General features: G+C 33.3%; 1 protein-coding gene across 1 annotated transcript in view; it reads left to right on the plus strand.

Annotated features, from left to right (window-relative positions):
• The window catches only part of Pik3c3 (phosphatidylinositol 3-kinase catalytic subunit type 3), a 117,502-nt gene that overhangs the window by 54,894 nt on the left and 43,818 nt on the right, over positions 1–18,790 (plus strand). The window contains exons 14-19 of the mRNA XM_047526300.1: positions 7,223–7,328; positions 8,895–9,011; positions 11,617–11,748; positions 15,274–15,402; positions 16,012–16,081; positions 18,101–18,165. Coding sequence (XP_047382256.1) covers positions 7,223–7,328; positions 8,895–9,011; positions 11,617–11,748; positions 15,274–15,402; positions 16,012–16,081; positions 18,101–18,165 — 619 coding nt within the window. The remainder of the gene's footprint in view (positions 1–7,222; positions 7,329–8,894; positions 9,012–11,616; positions 11,749–15,273; positions 15,403–16,011; positions 16,082–18,100; positions 18,166–18,790) is intronic.

The following is an 18,790-nucleotide window of genomic DNA, read 5'->3' on the forward strand; positions in this document are numbered from 1 at the left end:
CTGGAATTCAGTTACCTTATTTAATTTTAAAGATGAAGAAACTAAGGCAGAATACACCATAACCGAACTTGGTATGCCCTTATTTAGAGTTAGATTATTTATCTATTACTTTTCCATTTTCAGAGTATTTTCAGTGACCTTCTCTCATTTTTCCCTGTGTTGTTGAATGGAGCAAGTGTAGCTATCTCTGTGTTATAAAAGAACAATATCCTCAGTGAGCTGAAGGAAAGAGAGAAACTGAGACACAGAGAAGCTGACTTCCTGAGACACAGTTAGCATGAAGCATGGCTTCATCTGTTGGTTGTAGAATTCTGAAGGGTAGAAGACAAGTAACTTAAGCCACTGAGTTTTTATTTTTATTCAATAAATAAATTTATTTATTCAATAAATGAAAGCACTAGGATTAAACATGAGATAAATGAGTCATTTCCAGCTTTACATAGCAAACTAAGGGCAGAGCCAGCTGGATCTGCTCTACTTGAAGCCTTCTTTATATTTGACAAAATACTTAAAATAACACTTTTTAAACTTTTTGACATAGTTTTTAACCATAAAAATTATCTTTGGTCTAATCTTACTGTTTCATTTGTAGCCTTAACTTAAAAAGTACAAATTAAGAGGTGTACATTCTAAAGCTCATTATTTTAAAATAACAATGAGGCATTTTGCTTTTCATGAGGAAATTAAACAGAATACTACCGTGTTTTAGCCTCATTTTGGAGAAACTGCCCATGGATTGAATTAGACCTTAACTTCATATTCCTGGATACTGCCCTGTAGCCAAGAAGTAGACGACCCAGTCAGCTCTCTGGTAACCCACACAGGTGCTGTTACTTACATTAACAATATTTATTTATGACTTTTTGGTTCTCTTTACCACACACAAAAACACTTTTAACTAAATCAGTCATTTTCTTCTTTGTTGGAAACTGCCTGTGGATGGTTTAGAAACTGTGATTTATTTTTCCCCTCTGTTGGCCTTGAATAATGGGAAGAAAAATAATTCCCTGCTTTTGTTTTAGCAGTTTAATATAATATTCATTAAAGTACATTTCCCTCATTTTAAATCTTAGCATGCCCCTGAAGATATGTCTACAGAATATTTTGACTAGTTGTTAATCATCATTTTTCCTTAGAAGTTTATACTTAGAACTTGTCATATTACCAAATTTCTATTTCCTTTTAATATAACATTTTGCATCCTGATGTTCCCTATATACCAGTTTGAACTCTTAAGTATATGTCCATTCACTGGTATTACAAAAAAATATTTCCTCATGAAAAATCTAAGTAAATATTTAAAAGAAAGTAGAGGAAAAAGTGTGTAGGCCATGTTACTGAGTTTTTGAGTAAGTATTTCTAAGTTTCTTAAGTATTTTAAAATTAAGGTTTCTATGTTTTCTTTAATTCATTACTGAGTATTTCTTTATAGATATTTTGTCCCCTTGTAACGTTCATGAGTTTTTTTGGCTCGGAATTTATAGTCTAAAGTAGGCACTATCATAAAAACTTTGTGTATATACTGATTATGTGGTTTCAAAATTACATATATTCTTTGGATTTGACTGTAGAGCAGATTTCATTGTAAAATTTGAAATTAGTTTTGATAGAATCTCTGATCTCTTTTTTTTTTTAAGTAGGACAAGCGTTCAAATCATTCTGAAAGAAGCTGAACAGGAGGAAACAGATGAACAATTTCCAATTTCTGTTCAGAAAGTGCAGTTTGTTTTCTCTGTAGATAATAAAAAAAGTGTAGCCCAGTTCCCAGTCTTATGAGCATTCCATCAAACTTAGATTTGATATGTGTTTTTCCACTATATCTCTGATTCATTGAAACAATTGCATGTGCTATATCTTTTCCTTCTCTAAGGAGTAATTGTTTTGCCCATTTTTATAGTATGCATGTTACATATTCAGAAATACTCATGGGGGAAAAGGTCATTCATGTGGATTCTTAACTTTGGTAGGTACTACTTTGGGGAATGTACAATAGCAGTGTAGGAAATAATTTCCAAAGTTTGGTTTGGAATGATCATTCTTTTCCTTTGAACATGGACAGAATAGTATAAAATATTAATCAAATGTAAGAACTAAAATGCCTTTCACTAAGCTTACCTCTTATATGTATTCAAATATAAATTTAATTGGATGTGCTATTTCCTTTTAAATATTTTATATTTCTTTTTTTATTTGTTCCCTTTCCAGTGATTTAAGCAGAATTCCTGCTGTAGCTAAGTCCTTAGGGACTGATAGTTTTGCAGACAATCCTTTTAAAATGAATAGTGTCAACCTTTTAAACCACAGAGGGGAGTTATAGTCTCCAATCTGTAAAATGTTGGACATCAGAATCTATAAATTGTTCCAGTTTTTTATTTTTATAGTCGTTCCAGTGTGTTGAAATTGAAAGTAAACTTTGGATGCTTTGACATGTTTTCTATAACTTTTAAGACCTTTCAAGGTAATAAAGGTTATTTACTCCACAAAATGAAATTGCCAGGAAACAGGTAGTCCACTGATGTCATCTTACAATGAGTACCTAGACAATTTTGTCTGCATTTCTACTTTAAGATGACAGCCTTCAAGGGAATACCTTAGAGTGCTTTGTAGAATCTAGTTTATTGGCATGAACAGTGACTCAGTGTCTTCTAGTCTTGATCTAACCTTGTCTTTCATATTTGTAGATGACACTATTATTTTTATTTTAAATGGGCTTTTTCTTTGCAGGATGACTTGAATAATATGTGTTTGATATTTGACCCTTATCATGAAGATTAACATACCTTCAGTTGCAGGAAATAGCTACAGCCATAGTCTTTACTTGATGATCAAAATGACTTGAACACAGCAGTTGGTTCTATATATTGTGGCCATCTATATGTTCGCTTGTAAATGAGTTTGCAGCATAGATATACAGGAAAAGAAACTGAATATACAAAGGTGATAAAGACAGTCAAGAACTTAAACCAATCAGGATTAGATTTTAGTAAGATCCTATTGACAGTTATATAGTTAGAACCACTGTTTTTGGATATTCTAGGTATCATCCCGAAATGACCAAACATTCTAGAACACCATGAATAAAAATATGAATTTATTTCTTAGCTGTGTAATTATTATTCTAGAACAGAGCAGTCCCATAGAACTTTCTGCAGTGATATAAATGATGTTTAGTTCTACATATACAGCTATTCAGCATGTGAACTATGGATAATGTGATTGAGAAACTGAATTTTTAACTACTTTTAATTTAAATAATCTTATAGTTTAGTGCAGCCCTGAAAATTCTAGAAAACATTCTTGATTAAGCATTCAACAATGCATTCTTGAATCTTTGTTAGAACACTTGTTGGGAATATAATATAGAATGTCTAGCGTCATGGTTCAGCTCATCATGCCCCTTTGCAGAAAATTCTGGGTTCTACATCTGTACTACTAGAACATCTTATTAACATGATAGAGCATTGCCTGGAGAGTAGAGAAGGAAAGGTTCTTTTTAGACCCTATTTGGTATATCAGTGAATACTAAAAGTATTTTAGTCAACTTTTTTGTCACTGTAACCAAAATACCTGGCAAGAACAATTTAGATGAGGAAAAGTTTACATGGGGCTTATGATTTCAGAAGTCTCAGTTGACAGATGGCCTACTCCAGTACCCTTGACCCAAGTAAGGCAGCACATCCAGGGGCAAGAGCCCAGTGAAGGAAAGCTGCTCAACTCAGAATGCTGTCAGGAAACAGAGAGAGTGAGGAAGGTGCTTCAGTAAGAACAGCTCTTCTTTTCTCAGGCATGCCTCCAGTGACCTGCCTCCTCCAGCTATGCCCAACCTTTCTAAAGTCATCACCCAGTTAGCCCTTTCAAGCTTGGTTGGATTAACTAGGTTATAGCTTTCATAATATAATCACATTATCTGAATATTACTGCATTAACAGAAACTTTTGGCAACACCTCAGATCCAAACTATAACAAAGTTTTTAAGATACGGTACCTGGCATCAGTTTCCTTGTAACCTATAAAGAGTGCAGAGAGTTAAACTGTGATACATTGTAAAACAAAAAAAACATTGTCAGCACAAGTTGTGTGAGTCCATGCCTTTTAGGAAGTAAGAAGGAAGAGTTCTGAGAGTCTTCAAAGACTTCTTGGGAGAGATAGATGTCAGCTATGCTGAAGTATGGTAGGAAAAGTACAAAATAGATGACTCTGGTGTAGTAGAGGACTGTCTTGACTGGGCCATGAATGCACACGCTGGGGTTGATGGAAGTTTGCATCAGAATCTGTTGTAAAATGATAGAAAAGAGGGGAAATACTGATGAGTTTGTTAACAGTGGAATGTGATGAGGGTACCTTAAAGAAGAAAAATTTAAGATGACTGAATTAAGCAGTAAGTAGTTTTTAGAGATGGAAAGGCCAGATCTGTTGTTTGATACCAGGTAAGGTCAATAGTATAGAACCATTGTAAGAGGCATTTAATAGGAAAAATCCAGTGTCTGCTGAATAATCTAGTATAGGTGTTTAAGTCAGGGGACGGTGAGTTAAGTTTGTACGTAGCCTGCAAATTATACAAAAATTGTCAAAATGAGTTTTAGATAGGACTTGGGTTATATGGTTTGGCTGCAGTCCTGCTTAAGCTTTTCTGAGAACCTTGTTTCCTGCCATTAAGAAAACTTAAATTTGTGAAGCCTGTTACATGAAAATTTCCATTCCAAATGCTGGATCTTTTTTGTTGTTGTTTTTCAGCATGGGGTATAAATCCAGGAGCTCTTTACCTGAACTACATCCTCAGTCATTTTTAAATTTTTTGTTTTGCTGAGTTGCTGAGATCAAACTTGTGATCCTCCTGCCTCAACCTCCTGAATTGCTGGGTTACAGTTGTGTATACCTTGCCCAGAACTCTTGAAATGCCGGAAATATTGATAGTACTCTCTATATTGGTGTTTAGTGTGATAAACTCAGTGTTGTACATGTTCTGTTAAAAATGACTGGCACTATCTTGAAAATTATTGTAGTCGAATGTGAAGGCAAGTCACATAATGTAATGCAAAATTAGGCCCTAGGTATATATTCAGACTTGAGAATTATCATTATCGAGATAATGGCTAAATCCATGAGACTGGAGGAATTTCTTCAATCAACAATAAAATGAATGTATGACCTAGGCATGGAAGTGCTGAGAGTATAGTGAAAAATAAGACTGGAAGCTCTCCATTCTTAGAAAGTTCTAGATGGCTGAATGTACTCTTCCCAGAAATGGTAAAAGGGATAATGAAAAGCATCTAGAGTTGACATTTGGGAACTGCTGTCATTTAAGGAGGTTGAAAAGTTTCGTGTGGTTTTTTTAAGATAACATATTGTGAGATTCAGTTTAGTAGCCCAAAATCCTGAGTTCTGATCTTAGCTCTACAATCACCTAATTATCATCCTTGCCAAAATTATTGATAAACAAGGAAGTTGATCTAGACTTGTGCTTTTCTTCTTTTTAATTCTAAATTTTTAATTTGTTTTTAGATACACATGACAATAGAGTATATTTTGACATATTATACATACATGGAGTACAACCCATTCCAATTAGGATTAAGGTTGTACATAATGTGGAGTTACATTGGTCATGTATTCATTTATGAGCAATGGAAAATCATGTCTGATTCATTTCACTGTTCTTTCCTGTTCCCATCCTCCCTCCCTTCCCTTCATTTGCCTTTGTCTAATCCAGTGACTTCAGTTCTTACCCTCCCTACCCTCCCTTGTTGTGGGTTAGCATCCCCATATCAGAGAGAACATTCAGCCTTTGTTTTGGGGGGACTGGCTTACTTCACTTAGCATAATAGTTTCCAGTTCCATCCATTTACCAGCAAATGTCATAATTTCATTCTTCTTTATGGCTAATATTCCATTGTGTATATGTATCACATTTTCTTTATCCATTCTTCTATTGAACGGCACCTGGGTTGGTTCCATAGCTTAGCTCTTGTGAATTGAGCTGCTATAAACATTAATGTGGCTGTGTCACTGTAGTGTGCTGATTTTAAGTCCTTTGGGAATAAACCAAGAAGTGGGATAACTGGGTCAAATGGTGGTTCCATTCCAAGTTTCCTTAAGAATCTCCATACTGCTTTCCATAGTGGTTGCACCAATTTGCAGTCCCACCAGCAATGTATAAATGAATCTATTTCCCCACATCCTCCCAACTTTTATTGTTACTTGCATTCTTAATAATTGCCATTCTGACTGGAGTGAGAACTATATATATATATCATGAGCTATTGAAAGCAATGTTAAAACCTTAGACTACAGCCTTCATTATTTAAAGAAAAATGAAATAGAACTGAATAGGTGTTAAACATTAGCAAATATTAACACTGCTCATAGGGTATGGCTTTCATTTTTACATAGCCATGTGCACACATAGCAGTGTTTACCAAGCTGTGATATTAAATGTAATTCATTATTCTGTTTTTTTCTATCAGAACATTTAGAATCACTTGATCAAATGAGCTGTGACACATATCTTTGCTTATATGATTTTTTTTATTGTATAAGGAGTTTAGTTTTTTTTTGGATGCTGGTGATTGAACCCAGGGCCTTGTGCTTACAAGGCAAGCACTCTACCGACTGAGCTATTTCCCCAGCCCCCAGGAGTTTAGGTTTAAGAAAACATTTAAATTTCATTAACTCTCTAATATAATGGTTTAGAAAAGTTTAAGATTACATATGGGTTTTTGAGAAATGTGAAATTGGGTGGGAGAAAAAACTCAATTTAACATTTTATTAATCTTTCAAAATTATGTTAATGAGAGAGGTTGCACCAGAGTGGTTTTCAGAATAAGAAAGCCTTTTGTAACTTCAGAAATATACTGATGTGTAATTAATAGACTTGGTTCTTGAGTTACTTGGTAGATATGTGAACTTAGGTAATTTCAGACAATATTGATATCTTAAGTATGTCATAAAGTAATAGGAAAAACAGCTTGCTTGATAGCAAAATTTTTAGAAAATTTAGAATATTGCACAAATTAAGACATTATTGCTATTTATGTTTTATTGATGGTGTGCATGTTACCCCTTAATTTTTCACTTTTTATAAAATGGTGGTAAAATGCATTTCTGTATTCCCTTTTAATAATTTTTAAAAATATGAGTCTGTTTTAATGAAATGATATAGATACTTATAAGATGAATCCAAGTTTTATTTCACATCATTTGAGTAACTTTAACAATTTTGAAGGTACGTGATAGTTGAATGTGAAGATCAAGACACTCAGCAGCGAGATCCAAAGACCCATGAGATGTACTTGAATGTAATGAGAAGATTCAGCCAAGCATTGTTGAAGGTAACCATTCAGATGGGCCAAATCTGGTCTGGTACCTGTATTATTATGACCTGTGAGCTAGGAGTCGTTTTTACATTTTTTAAGTGGTTGAAAATAAGTCCAAAGAAGATACTTTGTGATACCTGAAAATTATTTTAAATTCAAATTTCAATGTTTATAAGTAATTTATTTGGAACATAGTCATTCCCATTCATCTATGTATTATCTGTGCCTGCTTTTGCACTACAGTAGCAGTTGAATATTTGTAATTAAAACTGTGTGGCCAAAAAGGCTTAAAATATATACTCTGACACAACAGAAATACGATGACCAATTTAATGAAATAAACCTCTATATGGAAAAAATAAAATAAAATAAAAGGTTTGCTTTTTAATTTTCCTTTTTTTGAGTGTGTTTTTATCACTCAGAAATCTGAAAATATTCGTATTGTACATATTCTCTATATTACTGAAGTGTTTGCTTCATCAACAGTTTGTAGAGATTTATAAGGCCATTTTTTGCTTATGTTCCTTTGATGATAAAGCAGGATCCCAGATCAGCCAGCAGAGGGTGCAAGGGCAGTGAAAAGAAAATTCATAACATCGATCTGTAAGATTGCTACAGAAAATTGTATTCATAGCATCTTTTATCTGCTGTATCATGTTTTGAAATTTTAAAATTTAAATTACATCTTATTAAACACTTTGAGAGAGACTCAGTTTGTATATAGTTCTCAGAGCTTAGACCATCTTAATATTAAACTGATTGACAATAAACTGTTTATCCTTTCTTCTAATCTCACTTTTGTCACATAGCTTTTGCTACCCTGTGAAGGCATTTGAGTTTCTCTGAACTTTAATTTTCTCATCTTTGATATGGGGATGATAACATTTCCCTAACTGCTCTTACCAGGGCAAGGGAAGATTAAAGGGGAGTAGATATTTACAGTATTTTCTAAAGTGGCAGTTATTACAAAAGACTATAGTTTCTAGTTTTTATGACCTAATATTTTACTGAACAAGCATGTATTTGACGTTGTTTAGGTATATCCTCCCCCCCACCATGATTCCCCCCCTATACTGGGATTGAATCCAAGTCTGTGTTATCACTAAGCTACAACTTGGGATCCTCCTACCTCAGCTACTATACACAGCCTTTCCTTTCTTTTTTAAGTAGATTTTTTTAGTTTCTTGAGAGTAGTATTTTAGTTGCTCCTATATTTGTATGCCCTGCACATTTCTAAAGATATCATCAGTTTTCAGTTATTTATTGAATCAGTCAATGAAAGCATTTTGGGGTGAACAAATTCTGTCTTGTCACATGGTTATTTGTGGGGGAAAAGGTTTTGTTTTAGACAGACCAGTACTCACTGAAAACAGATAATTTTTGACTACAAACAGGTTGGTGATGTTTACCTAAGATAGATTTTTCATTATCTTGAAGCAAAATAATTAATCTTTTTCAGTTTCTCTTTCTGTTGAAGCTTACAGCTATTAGAAGAGGAAAAAAGATTACCCATGCTGTTAAAAAAAACCCTGATCGTCACACGATATAGAACTAATTTTCCTTTGCTTTGATTCCCTTCAGGGGGATAAGTCTGTCAGAGTTATGCGTTCTTTGCTGGCTGCACAGCAGACATTTGTAGATCGGTTGGTGCATCTAATGAAAGCAGTCCAGCGTGAAAGTGGAAATCGCAAGAAAAAGGTAAACCTACCGAGTTGCTTTCTGTTTATGTCTAAAAGTGGCTTGGTATCATAAAATAGTGAGTTTCAAGCACTCTCTCACTAGGTCAATAGATTATATGAACTTCTTATGATGTAATTGTAGGAATGTTTATAAACACTGATTATGTACGAGGTCCAATTTTTTGAGTTTACATATGTTAAAGCATTTAAACCTTACAACAAATTCTATAAATTAGGTATTATTATCCTAAATGTGAGGAAAAGGAGGCATAAAGAAGTTAAATAATTTGTCCAGTGTCATACAACTAGTAAGTTTTAAGAGTTGAAATTTGTACCTATGCATTTTGAATCCATATTTTTATGCATACTTTATTGGTTCTCACTTTAGAATTTTAGAATATATTTGATATGGATAGTACTTCTAGAAATCTATAGACTAGAATTCTGAGAAAGGAAAATCTCAGAGTAACTTGCCCAAGGTTGCAGAACGGATTGTTAAACAGTTACAACTCTGGCTTCATGTCTGTTCTGGCTAGTGCCTTAATCTTTGAACCATGAACCTTCTACTTATGAGCATATAGATGAATATCTATTCTTCACAAGTCATTTTTCTGATTAGTACCTTAAATGATATGAAGGATTTATTTGGTATCTTCTTTTTTTCCTGATCCCATTAGATAGTAGACAGGATCGTCATCGTAGTTGTCGTCTTCTTCCTTTTGCCTTCTTCATTCTTCCTCCTCCTCCTCCTTCTTCCTTCCTTCTTCTTTGTTCTTCCTCCTCCTTTCTCCTTCCTCCTCCTTCCTCCCGCTCTCCCTTCTCCTCTTCCTTTTCCTCCTCCTTCTGTTGTTGTAGATGGACACAATAACTTTATTTTATTTATTATTTTTATGTGGTGCTGAGCACATGCTACGCAAGTGCTCTACCATTGAGCCACAACTGTGGCTCCAGGGCTTTCTTCTTGATCTTTATAAAATAACACAATACAACACATCTACTGTTATTCTCTAGACTTGAAAGAGAAAAGTTGAAAGAGGAAAAGATGAAGCATTAGAAATTCAAAGACAAGGGATCATGTTTAAAGAAATGCAAATACAGGAGAGAGGAAATATTGTTTACCTGGTTAGGGAGAGAATGTAGACTGAGGGGAAAATACAGTTTTATTCAGTTGCTATTTTTTTGCTGTTGAGAAAAATCACAAATTATGGTTAAATAAATAAATCCTTACTTACTGTGCACCCTGGATGAAGAGTATTGTATTCACCAGCAGGGGGAGTGGCTATACATCTAATGTGTGCAGTTTGGGGCTTTTTGTTTTAGCATGGACACTCTGTTTGCATTTAATGAGTCTGTAGGGGGCAAAAATTGTAAAGGAAGACCAGTGAGGACACTATTGTAAAAACCCAGATGAGAAATGAAATGGCTGTTCATGCGAAGATAGAGGTGTAAGAAAATTCTTTATTTTACCTTTATTATCTGCCTTGTGGTTATTTTTTTGTTTATGAGCCCTTGAACTAGGAATTGGTTATGATAGAATAACTTGAAAGTCAGATTAACTGACATTTCTTTGTATTAAGTTTATTTGACCATCTACTTCATTATAGAGCAGATATATTAATTTTTATAAAACATGTATTGAAATTCATACCAGTTTTCAGTTGATTCTAATTTGAACTTGTCATCATTAGAAGATTTGGAGTATTACTAGAGGAAAATAATTTCATGTCAGTCCTTAAAACAGTTTTTTCTTTGAACTTCTGTCTCTCCCCGATTCCAGAATTCTTTCCTTTGGTACAGGTTTTGAGCACTACAGTTGAAGTGCTTTATGTCAGTGAGATTGGCAAGTCAAGTTTTCCTCTGAAAGTGCAAGCTCATCCATTCAAAGATGCAAGACTCTCCCAGCTTTTCAAAAGATAGATTGTTCCTTAAAAATTGAATTAAAGGGCTTCTAACAATGTCAAAGTTATTTCACCATGACTTTTCCAGTTTCTGAGATTTTGGCTCAGTTCAATTTGTATATGAGTTGAAGAAACTGAATGATGATGATACCTTAGGAAAAATTAGATTACCTTCAGTGAAAGGTAGAAGGTAGGGATCAAGTTCCAAGTTGTTTCCTTCTTACATCCAAAAAATGCATTGGGGCATCATAATGAAAATTTCAGTTAATATTTGGTCATGGAAAATTAAAACTTCAAATAACATTAGTTTTTCCCTGTGGCTTCATAAATCCTTTGGAAAAAGAAATCAGATCTTTCAAGTTTATCTTGAAGCAAATTAAATGTATTCTTTTCACAGTAAGGGGACTACTCTTTTAAAGCATACTGCTAAGGCTGGGGATATAGCTCAGTGATAACCGTCCCCCCCCCAAAAAAAAAAAAAAAAACAAAAAACTTAACGCTGCTGCTATTGTTACATAGATTATTTTCCTCCTTCTGTTGTAGATGGACACAATAACTTTATTTTATTTATCTGTCTCACGTACATACAATCTGCCTTATGTTAATCTTCATATATTTTATGATGTTCTGCACAAATCTTAAAATTAATCAGTTTTTCTGTCTTTGTGTTTTATGAACTGCTTTTTCATTTTAACCAAATTAATCCTTCCTAATTCATTCTCCTAGAATGAGAGACTACAGGCATTGCTTGGAGATAATGAAAAGATGAATTTGTCAGATGTAGAACTCATCCCATTGCCTTTAGAACCCCAGGTGAAAATTAGAGGAATAATCCCAGAAACAGCTACACTGTTTAAGGTAATTATGATGGATCTTTAATGTATATGATTAGACTCTAATTCTCTAAAACTACAGACACTGCCTTGGAAAATTAGTACATTGCTTAGGAGTATTTCTAATTCTGTTTGATTGAGGAAATAACAGAAAAAAAAAAAGTGTCTTTTATTTATCACTGTGGCTTGAATGAAGATCTTCCATGTTATGAGTACATAAGCATGTTTTACAAATAACGTGTAAAATATTTTTATATCTCTATTTAAAAAAATTTTCAACTATTTAATTATTTGAACCATTGTTATTCAGAGCCACAACTACTTTTCTCCCTTAGGGTATTTTTTTTTTTAATAAAAGAAAACAAATTATAAAACTTTTACATTTAGTTCATAAGTTCAGATTGTTAGGCATGAGGACCAGTTACCCTTTTTTAAACATTTCTCAACCAAATACCTGTTCCCGTGAACCTTAAGCTTTTTCTTTCTTTCTTTCTTTTTTTTTTTTTTTTTTTTTGATACCAGAGGGATTGAACTCATGGGTGCCTAACCACTGGGCCACATCCTCAGCCTGTTTTATTTTTTATTTTGAAACAGGCCCTAAGTTGATAAGGGCCTTACTGAGTTCCTGAGGCTCACTTTTTTGAACTTATAATCCTACTACCTCAGTTTGCTGAGCCACTTAGCTTATAGGCATGTGCCACCATGCCTGGCTTTTTTTTTTTTAATATTTTTAAGTAGCAGTTATTTAGTCCTTAACAGCACACTCAACTTTCTTTAGTCTGGCCACCAATTGCACATGTGGAACCAGCAATGCAGTTGCCTTTCTTATCATACCACAAAGGACTGAGCATCATACCTGCCAAGCCACACTATCTGTTGGGCATCATACAGAAAGTTTTCTGAGACGTGGTGTTTAGGTTTTGTGAATCCAGTGAGGAATTTCATAAGTTGCTTTGAACCTTACTTTGTATAAGATAAGAAACAGGTCATAGAACAACAACTAGTATAGATGAAAAAATCTGTAGTTATAGTACAAAATAGTTCACATTTTTTAAATGATGTATTGTCAAGACATGTGTTGGCAGCCTAAGTTACACAACTGAAACGTGGGTTTCATAAAACAGTACTTAATCTTATGGCATGTTATTCTTTGAAAAAAAATTTTCTAATTGCTTTAATATTTAAAAGTTTCTTACAACCCATTTAAAAAGATTTAAATATTCACTGATAGATTGCAACCTACAGGTATAGGAAATGCTATGTAAATATTTCTTCATGCTTACATTCCACTGGAGTCTCAAGTATAGAAAGTTACGTACAAGGCAGTATACATGTAATAACTAGCGTTTCTCTGGATAGAACTCCAAGCAAGGCCAATTATGAATATTCTTTTTCTCTAAGACTAATTAAGAATAGTGAATTAAAAAGGTACTTTTACCCTTGTTTGTCAAATAGTAGAAAAGTATGTCTAAGACAGAGCAAGAGTTTTAAGAGTAGAATATAAGAATGTACATCTGCCATTATTGTTAGTGGATTTTAAGCCTGTGTTCTCTTTAATTATAGAATATCACAATTTTGTTTTATGTACACAAAGTAAATAGTCAATAAAATATCATGGAGAATCTTCTTGATAAGAATATTCAGTCCCGTTATTTTTTTCTAGCCTTAAGTTTCTGGGCATTCTTGAACATTGTGAATTGGAGTTTAGAAATACTGGTCCTTAGTTACTATATAACTGTTCAATCATGTAGAGTAACTAGTTATATAGTAAATCTCAATGTAGAGTTATTACATAACTCTAAGTATAATTCTTAATTAATTTGGGAACCTGGATGCCTTTGAGAATCTTGCCTGAAAGTGATGGATTATAATGTACTTTCGGTAGTCGATCTGCTTATTCACACACTGAAATGTGTATGGTTGCAGGGAACCCATGGATTCCTGTTGTATTTTTATAAACTTCTGAAAGCTGAAAAGGGTAAGGACCCTTTTATGTAATAAACTTAAAGATTTTTTTGTAGATCTTGGCCTAAGAATCAAAGTTGGACCTTGGTGGAGAATGGTTCACTTAAGGCACTGGTAGTAATGCTAGTTATTCTGTGGTTACCATCTCCTTGCTTCAGATTTCAGATGAAATCTGAATTTCATATTTAGTTTTGATTCTGAAAAAAGAAATTTCATCAAAGATCCTCTAACCTGTCATGTTTAGGAAGATCACTTCCAACTGTTATTCTTGAGGTTTTGTGAACTAGGATTTAAGGTAATTTATAAAGTACATTTTGCCAGTAGTGATAAAACAATACTCCAAATTTAATTTAAAGTTCAGAATTTTAGTCCACTAGCATTTTTATGCTCTGAACTTAACATTCTTTGAAGCATTTTTCATGCCTTTTTCCCCATCATGTTATAGAAGTGATTTTTCTTTTTTCTTTTTTTTTTTTTGTTTTTTGTTTTTTGTGGTGCTGGCAATTGAACCTAGGACCTGATGCATGCTAGGTAGACACTCTATTATTGAGTCACATCCCCAACCCCATAGGAAAGTTTTCAAACAGTGCAAAGTTGAAGGTGTTTTCAGTAAGTATCTACCATTTCCATTTTGTCATTAGTATTTTGCTTTGTCTGCTTTGCCATGTGCCTGCATCCCTCTGCATGATGCTTTTTGTGCTATTATTTTCTTGGTTTATATAAATTAGAGTTAGTGCCATTTGTGTTCTTTTTTATGATACATTTATATTCTGTGTATTATTTTAAGTTTCTCCAGATTTACATCTTATATTTTCTGTCAGTGGTCAAAATCCATAAGGTCTCTTTCTCAGATCAGTTTTCTGATCATTTATCTCTAAAGTAATAATCTCAGGATGCCACTCTATGTGAGATATTATATAATTCTTTCCAAGGATAATTTTAAAAATTATTTTTGTTGATTTAAATCTGATGCCTAAACTGATTTGGAGGTTTCATACAATTTGTGGGAGGATTCTGAGGGAAAACAGTTATTTCAGAATAAAAGATGCGGATATTCGAGATCTCTCCTGAATTAATAAATAAAGATTTTGAGTCTCAAAGCTGCACAACCACTGGTATATAATTGCTATTAAAAGCCACGACTGTGTGCTTTTCATCTGATACATTTTTGTTCTCCACTGTTTGACCTTATTACTCCATTATATCTCTAATAATAAAATTAATGATAGTAGACATATATAGAATGTCTGCTATGTGTCGGGCCTGGTGTGAGACCCTTCTCATCAACAGTTTCTGATTCTATTTTTTTTTTTTATAGACTATGCATAGGATTGTTTGGCTGGTACCTGGCGGAGCCTGGATTCATAGCCAGAATTGTTTAATTGCAAAGCCAGTGCTCTTTCCACCATGTGATTTGACTATTAGCTGGTTCGTTGTTCTCATGTATCTTACTGACAACCCATCTTGTTTCTTTAGGTCCTGTTCACCTGTTTTTAAATTATGTGCCAGCACTTTCTTCTGGCTATAGCAAATCTTTATGCATTAATTTACATTCAAATTTGAAAACAATACATTTCTTTTCCAGAGTGCCCTTATGCCTGCACAGTTGTTCTTTAAGACAGAAGATGGAGGCAAATATCCAGTTATATTTAAGCATGGAGATGATTTACGTCAAGATCAACTTATTCTTCAAATCATTTCACTTATGGACAAGGTGAATATAATTTATGTTCGTAGGGGACCTGTTTTTATTTTAGAAAACTGTGATTTAGTATACATACTGTTCATAGAAACAAAAGTGTTCGTATCATTCGGTTACAATCTTAAAAATATTTCGGTAATCTCCACTTAACCTTGACTAAATATAATTGTTTTTCTATACTTCAAAATTATTCTTGTGATGAGTATGAAGCTTCATGTGTTCCATAAAACCTTTATTCCAAATTTAAATTCTCACATTGTCAGATTCAGTAATTTCTAGATTGTCTATTAGATCTTTAAAAAAATAAGAAAACATCCATTCTGTCTTTGGCTTTTAAAGGAAGGTTTCCCTCATTTTTTAAAATTTCTGTATTCTAAAGTACCTTACATACTATAAAGGAGAAACCCCTAATTTTTGTTGAAAACTCATCATGGAGAATGGATTAAGAATTTGTCATAGTATCAAAAATTAATACATTTATTTTGCCAAGTTTAATTAATTTAGTAAATCTTACATTAAAGTTATATCTTTATTATATTAAACTACTCTAGTAATTTTCCATAAAACTGTTTCATAATAATCTTTACATTTGTTTAAAGTATTTTATCTTTCGATCTAAAGCTATTACGGAAAGAAAATCTGGATTTGAAATTGACACCTTATAAGGTATTAGCCACGAGTACAAAACATGGTAAGTTTATTTTACATAAGGATTGTTTATCTTTGATGTCTAATGAGCATGCTTTCCCTCTTTTAACTGAAAATTCTGAAGAATGTTAAGAGATTGAACTTTTATAGCACTGAAGGTGAGCTGGGCCTTCCTCCTTTTTTCTCTTACCATCCATCCCTCCTTCTCTTCTTTCCACTCTTTCCACATGTCCTTCCTCCTTTCTTTTTATCCTTGTCCTTCTGTTTCTTCCTCTGTCTCTTCCTTCTGTTCCTTTACTCCCTATCTCCGTCATGCATGCATGTGTGCTCTCACTTTGTATTTTTATCTCTTAAAACTATAAAAACATAATATTTGGGAGAAAATTTAACACCTCTATTATGTATTTCTTTGCATTTAAACTGATTGTAATCCGCAGAAGTTTTTTGCATTGTACTATGTTTAGAATCATCCTTTGAGAATTACTGTGACTGAGAAAGGCTTTGCACTGTGCTCTGCTTATAAATGCACTCAGCAAATGATGTCAGTAAAATTCTTTTTTATATATTTTGAGTGTGTTTGTGTGTGTGTGTGTGTGTGTGTATTTGCATTTGCATATGCACATATTTAACATGGATGCATGTATCTAGCATGTAAGTATTTTCAAGATAGAATAACCTCTGGAATTTTGGTGACATTTTCCCTAAGAATGGTTGACTAATGCTTTTTGTAAATTCCATACTCTTGTGCTTTATATCTGCAGTTACCTTGGAAAAATAAAATAATGGTTGTAGGTTTTTGCCCTTACCTTGGCCACTACCAGGTCTATTTGGTGATTTCATTATTCTCATTTTTCCTTCAAAATAACTTTTCTAAAAGTGCAATGTGCTTCTTTACTATCCTGCCTAGGTTTATTTGGTAGCTTTTGGGGCATAGACCCAAAGACTTTACCTAGATTTTAACTTTTTCTATTGTGGAACATCTGTACCTATCTTAAATCTCTTCATTTACCATTGTCCTCTTGCTTTCTTTAGCCAAAATTTGCTACCTTCACTTGTCTCTAATGCCCCATGCTCTTTTTGCTCTTGGGACTATGACCATTATCTGATACATCCTTTCCTACATAGCATTATCTATTAACTTTATTATTGTTGAAACAATAAAAACATGATTCAACTGCCAGATGTCCTTTGATTCTTCCATAACTTAAGTCTCCCTGCACTATTCAGTTTCATGCTATGCTTTCATTCATAGTGTTTAAGATGTTTAGGTAGGATCAAGCATCTGTTTTTGCTTTTTGACATAGCTCATACTATGTAGTAGAAAAATAACAAATACCTACTAAGCAAATTATTGTGGACTACTGAATATTTGTGATATGAGAATAAATGAGACTTTTCTTGCTCTAAAGGGGTATCATCTGCATGTGAATTGCTACAAGACTGAAAATTAGATCATTTCTGTTTCTAGTTCTAAAATGTTTCTCATTCATCTTTCTTTTTTTTCAAGTATTGGTTGTTATATGCTCCCATTGTTGTTCTCAGATTTACCAGATGTTTTTTTCATTCTCATCATCTCACATACTGTTCCCTCCTAATTCGTCTTGGTAGTTTATACTGCCCTCCCAAGTCATTTCCAGGAAGTGGCAGAAGATGGAGTGTTAGACAGAAGGAACCACTGGACATATACAAATTGGATTAGGTGATTGTATTCCAGAATTCTTAGAGTAATCTTAAATTCATACTCCTTTTGATTACTATGTTATCAAGCCATAGGGAGAAGAAAATTTTGATGATAGATTTAAGATGCTTTGTCTGTTGCTTTGTGTTCTTATGTTCAATAATAGAAATTCCCTTAGACAAATAAACAGAATAATTAGCTTAAAAAGTTTTTCCTGGTAGTTACAGTGTCAATGCCAATGTAAACTGAATATAGTGTTCATAGACCTTTTTAAGTTGTTCAGATTTAGAGTATATCTATTACAGATGAAGGTTATTCTTAGTAGAACCTTTATTTCTATCACCTAATAGGTATGATAGATACTGTATGTTCATTTCTGTGTAGGTTTCATGCAGTTTATCCAATCAGTTCCTGTTGCTGAAGTTCTTGACACTGAGGGAAGCATTCAGGTATAGTAGCAATTTTAAACATTTATAAAACTCATGTATATATTCTTCATAATGAAAATTTAAGACTTCATGGAGAATATATGGAATTAAATGAAAGCCTCTCTTTATCACCTTTATTTCTATAAGCCCATTTTTTCTTCAGAAGTGAGCATTATTTGTAGTTGGAAATTCTTCCATGTCAGTGTATTCAGATGCTCAATTTCATGAACAATGCATGACATACAACAGAGGATTAGAATTAAAATTTAAAATATGTTAAAGTTTATGGTTGCATTATATTCCAAGGTGAGGAAACATTGCAATTGATTTCACCTTTAATTATGAACATTTTCATTATTTCCAATTTTATTGTTCAGAAAGTATTATAGTGACATTCTTGCTCATACATCTTTTGTACAGTTATACCTATAGTACTGCAATTTAAAATTTTTAAAAAATATTTTTCTATTGAAGAAATTCAGGGCTGAGGATATAGCTCAGTTGGTAGAGTGCTTGCCTTGCATGCACAAGGCCCTGGGTTTAATCCCAGCACCAAAAAAAAAAAGGAAATTCATATGCTCAGTAGATCCCTGAATCAGAGAGAGCTAGGAGTTTCTCCAGATTTTTCTAGTATATTTTTTCCATG

This window comes from Sciurus carolinensis, chromosome 15 (assembly GCF_902686445.1).
Source record: "Sciurus carolinensis chromosome 15, mSciCar1.2, whole genome shotgun sequence".
In the NCBI taxonomy this organism is placed as follows: Eukaryota; Metazoa; Chordata; class Mammalia; order Rodentia; family Sciuridae; genus Sciurus; species Sciurus carolinensis.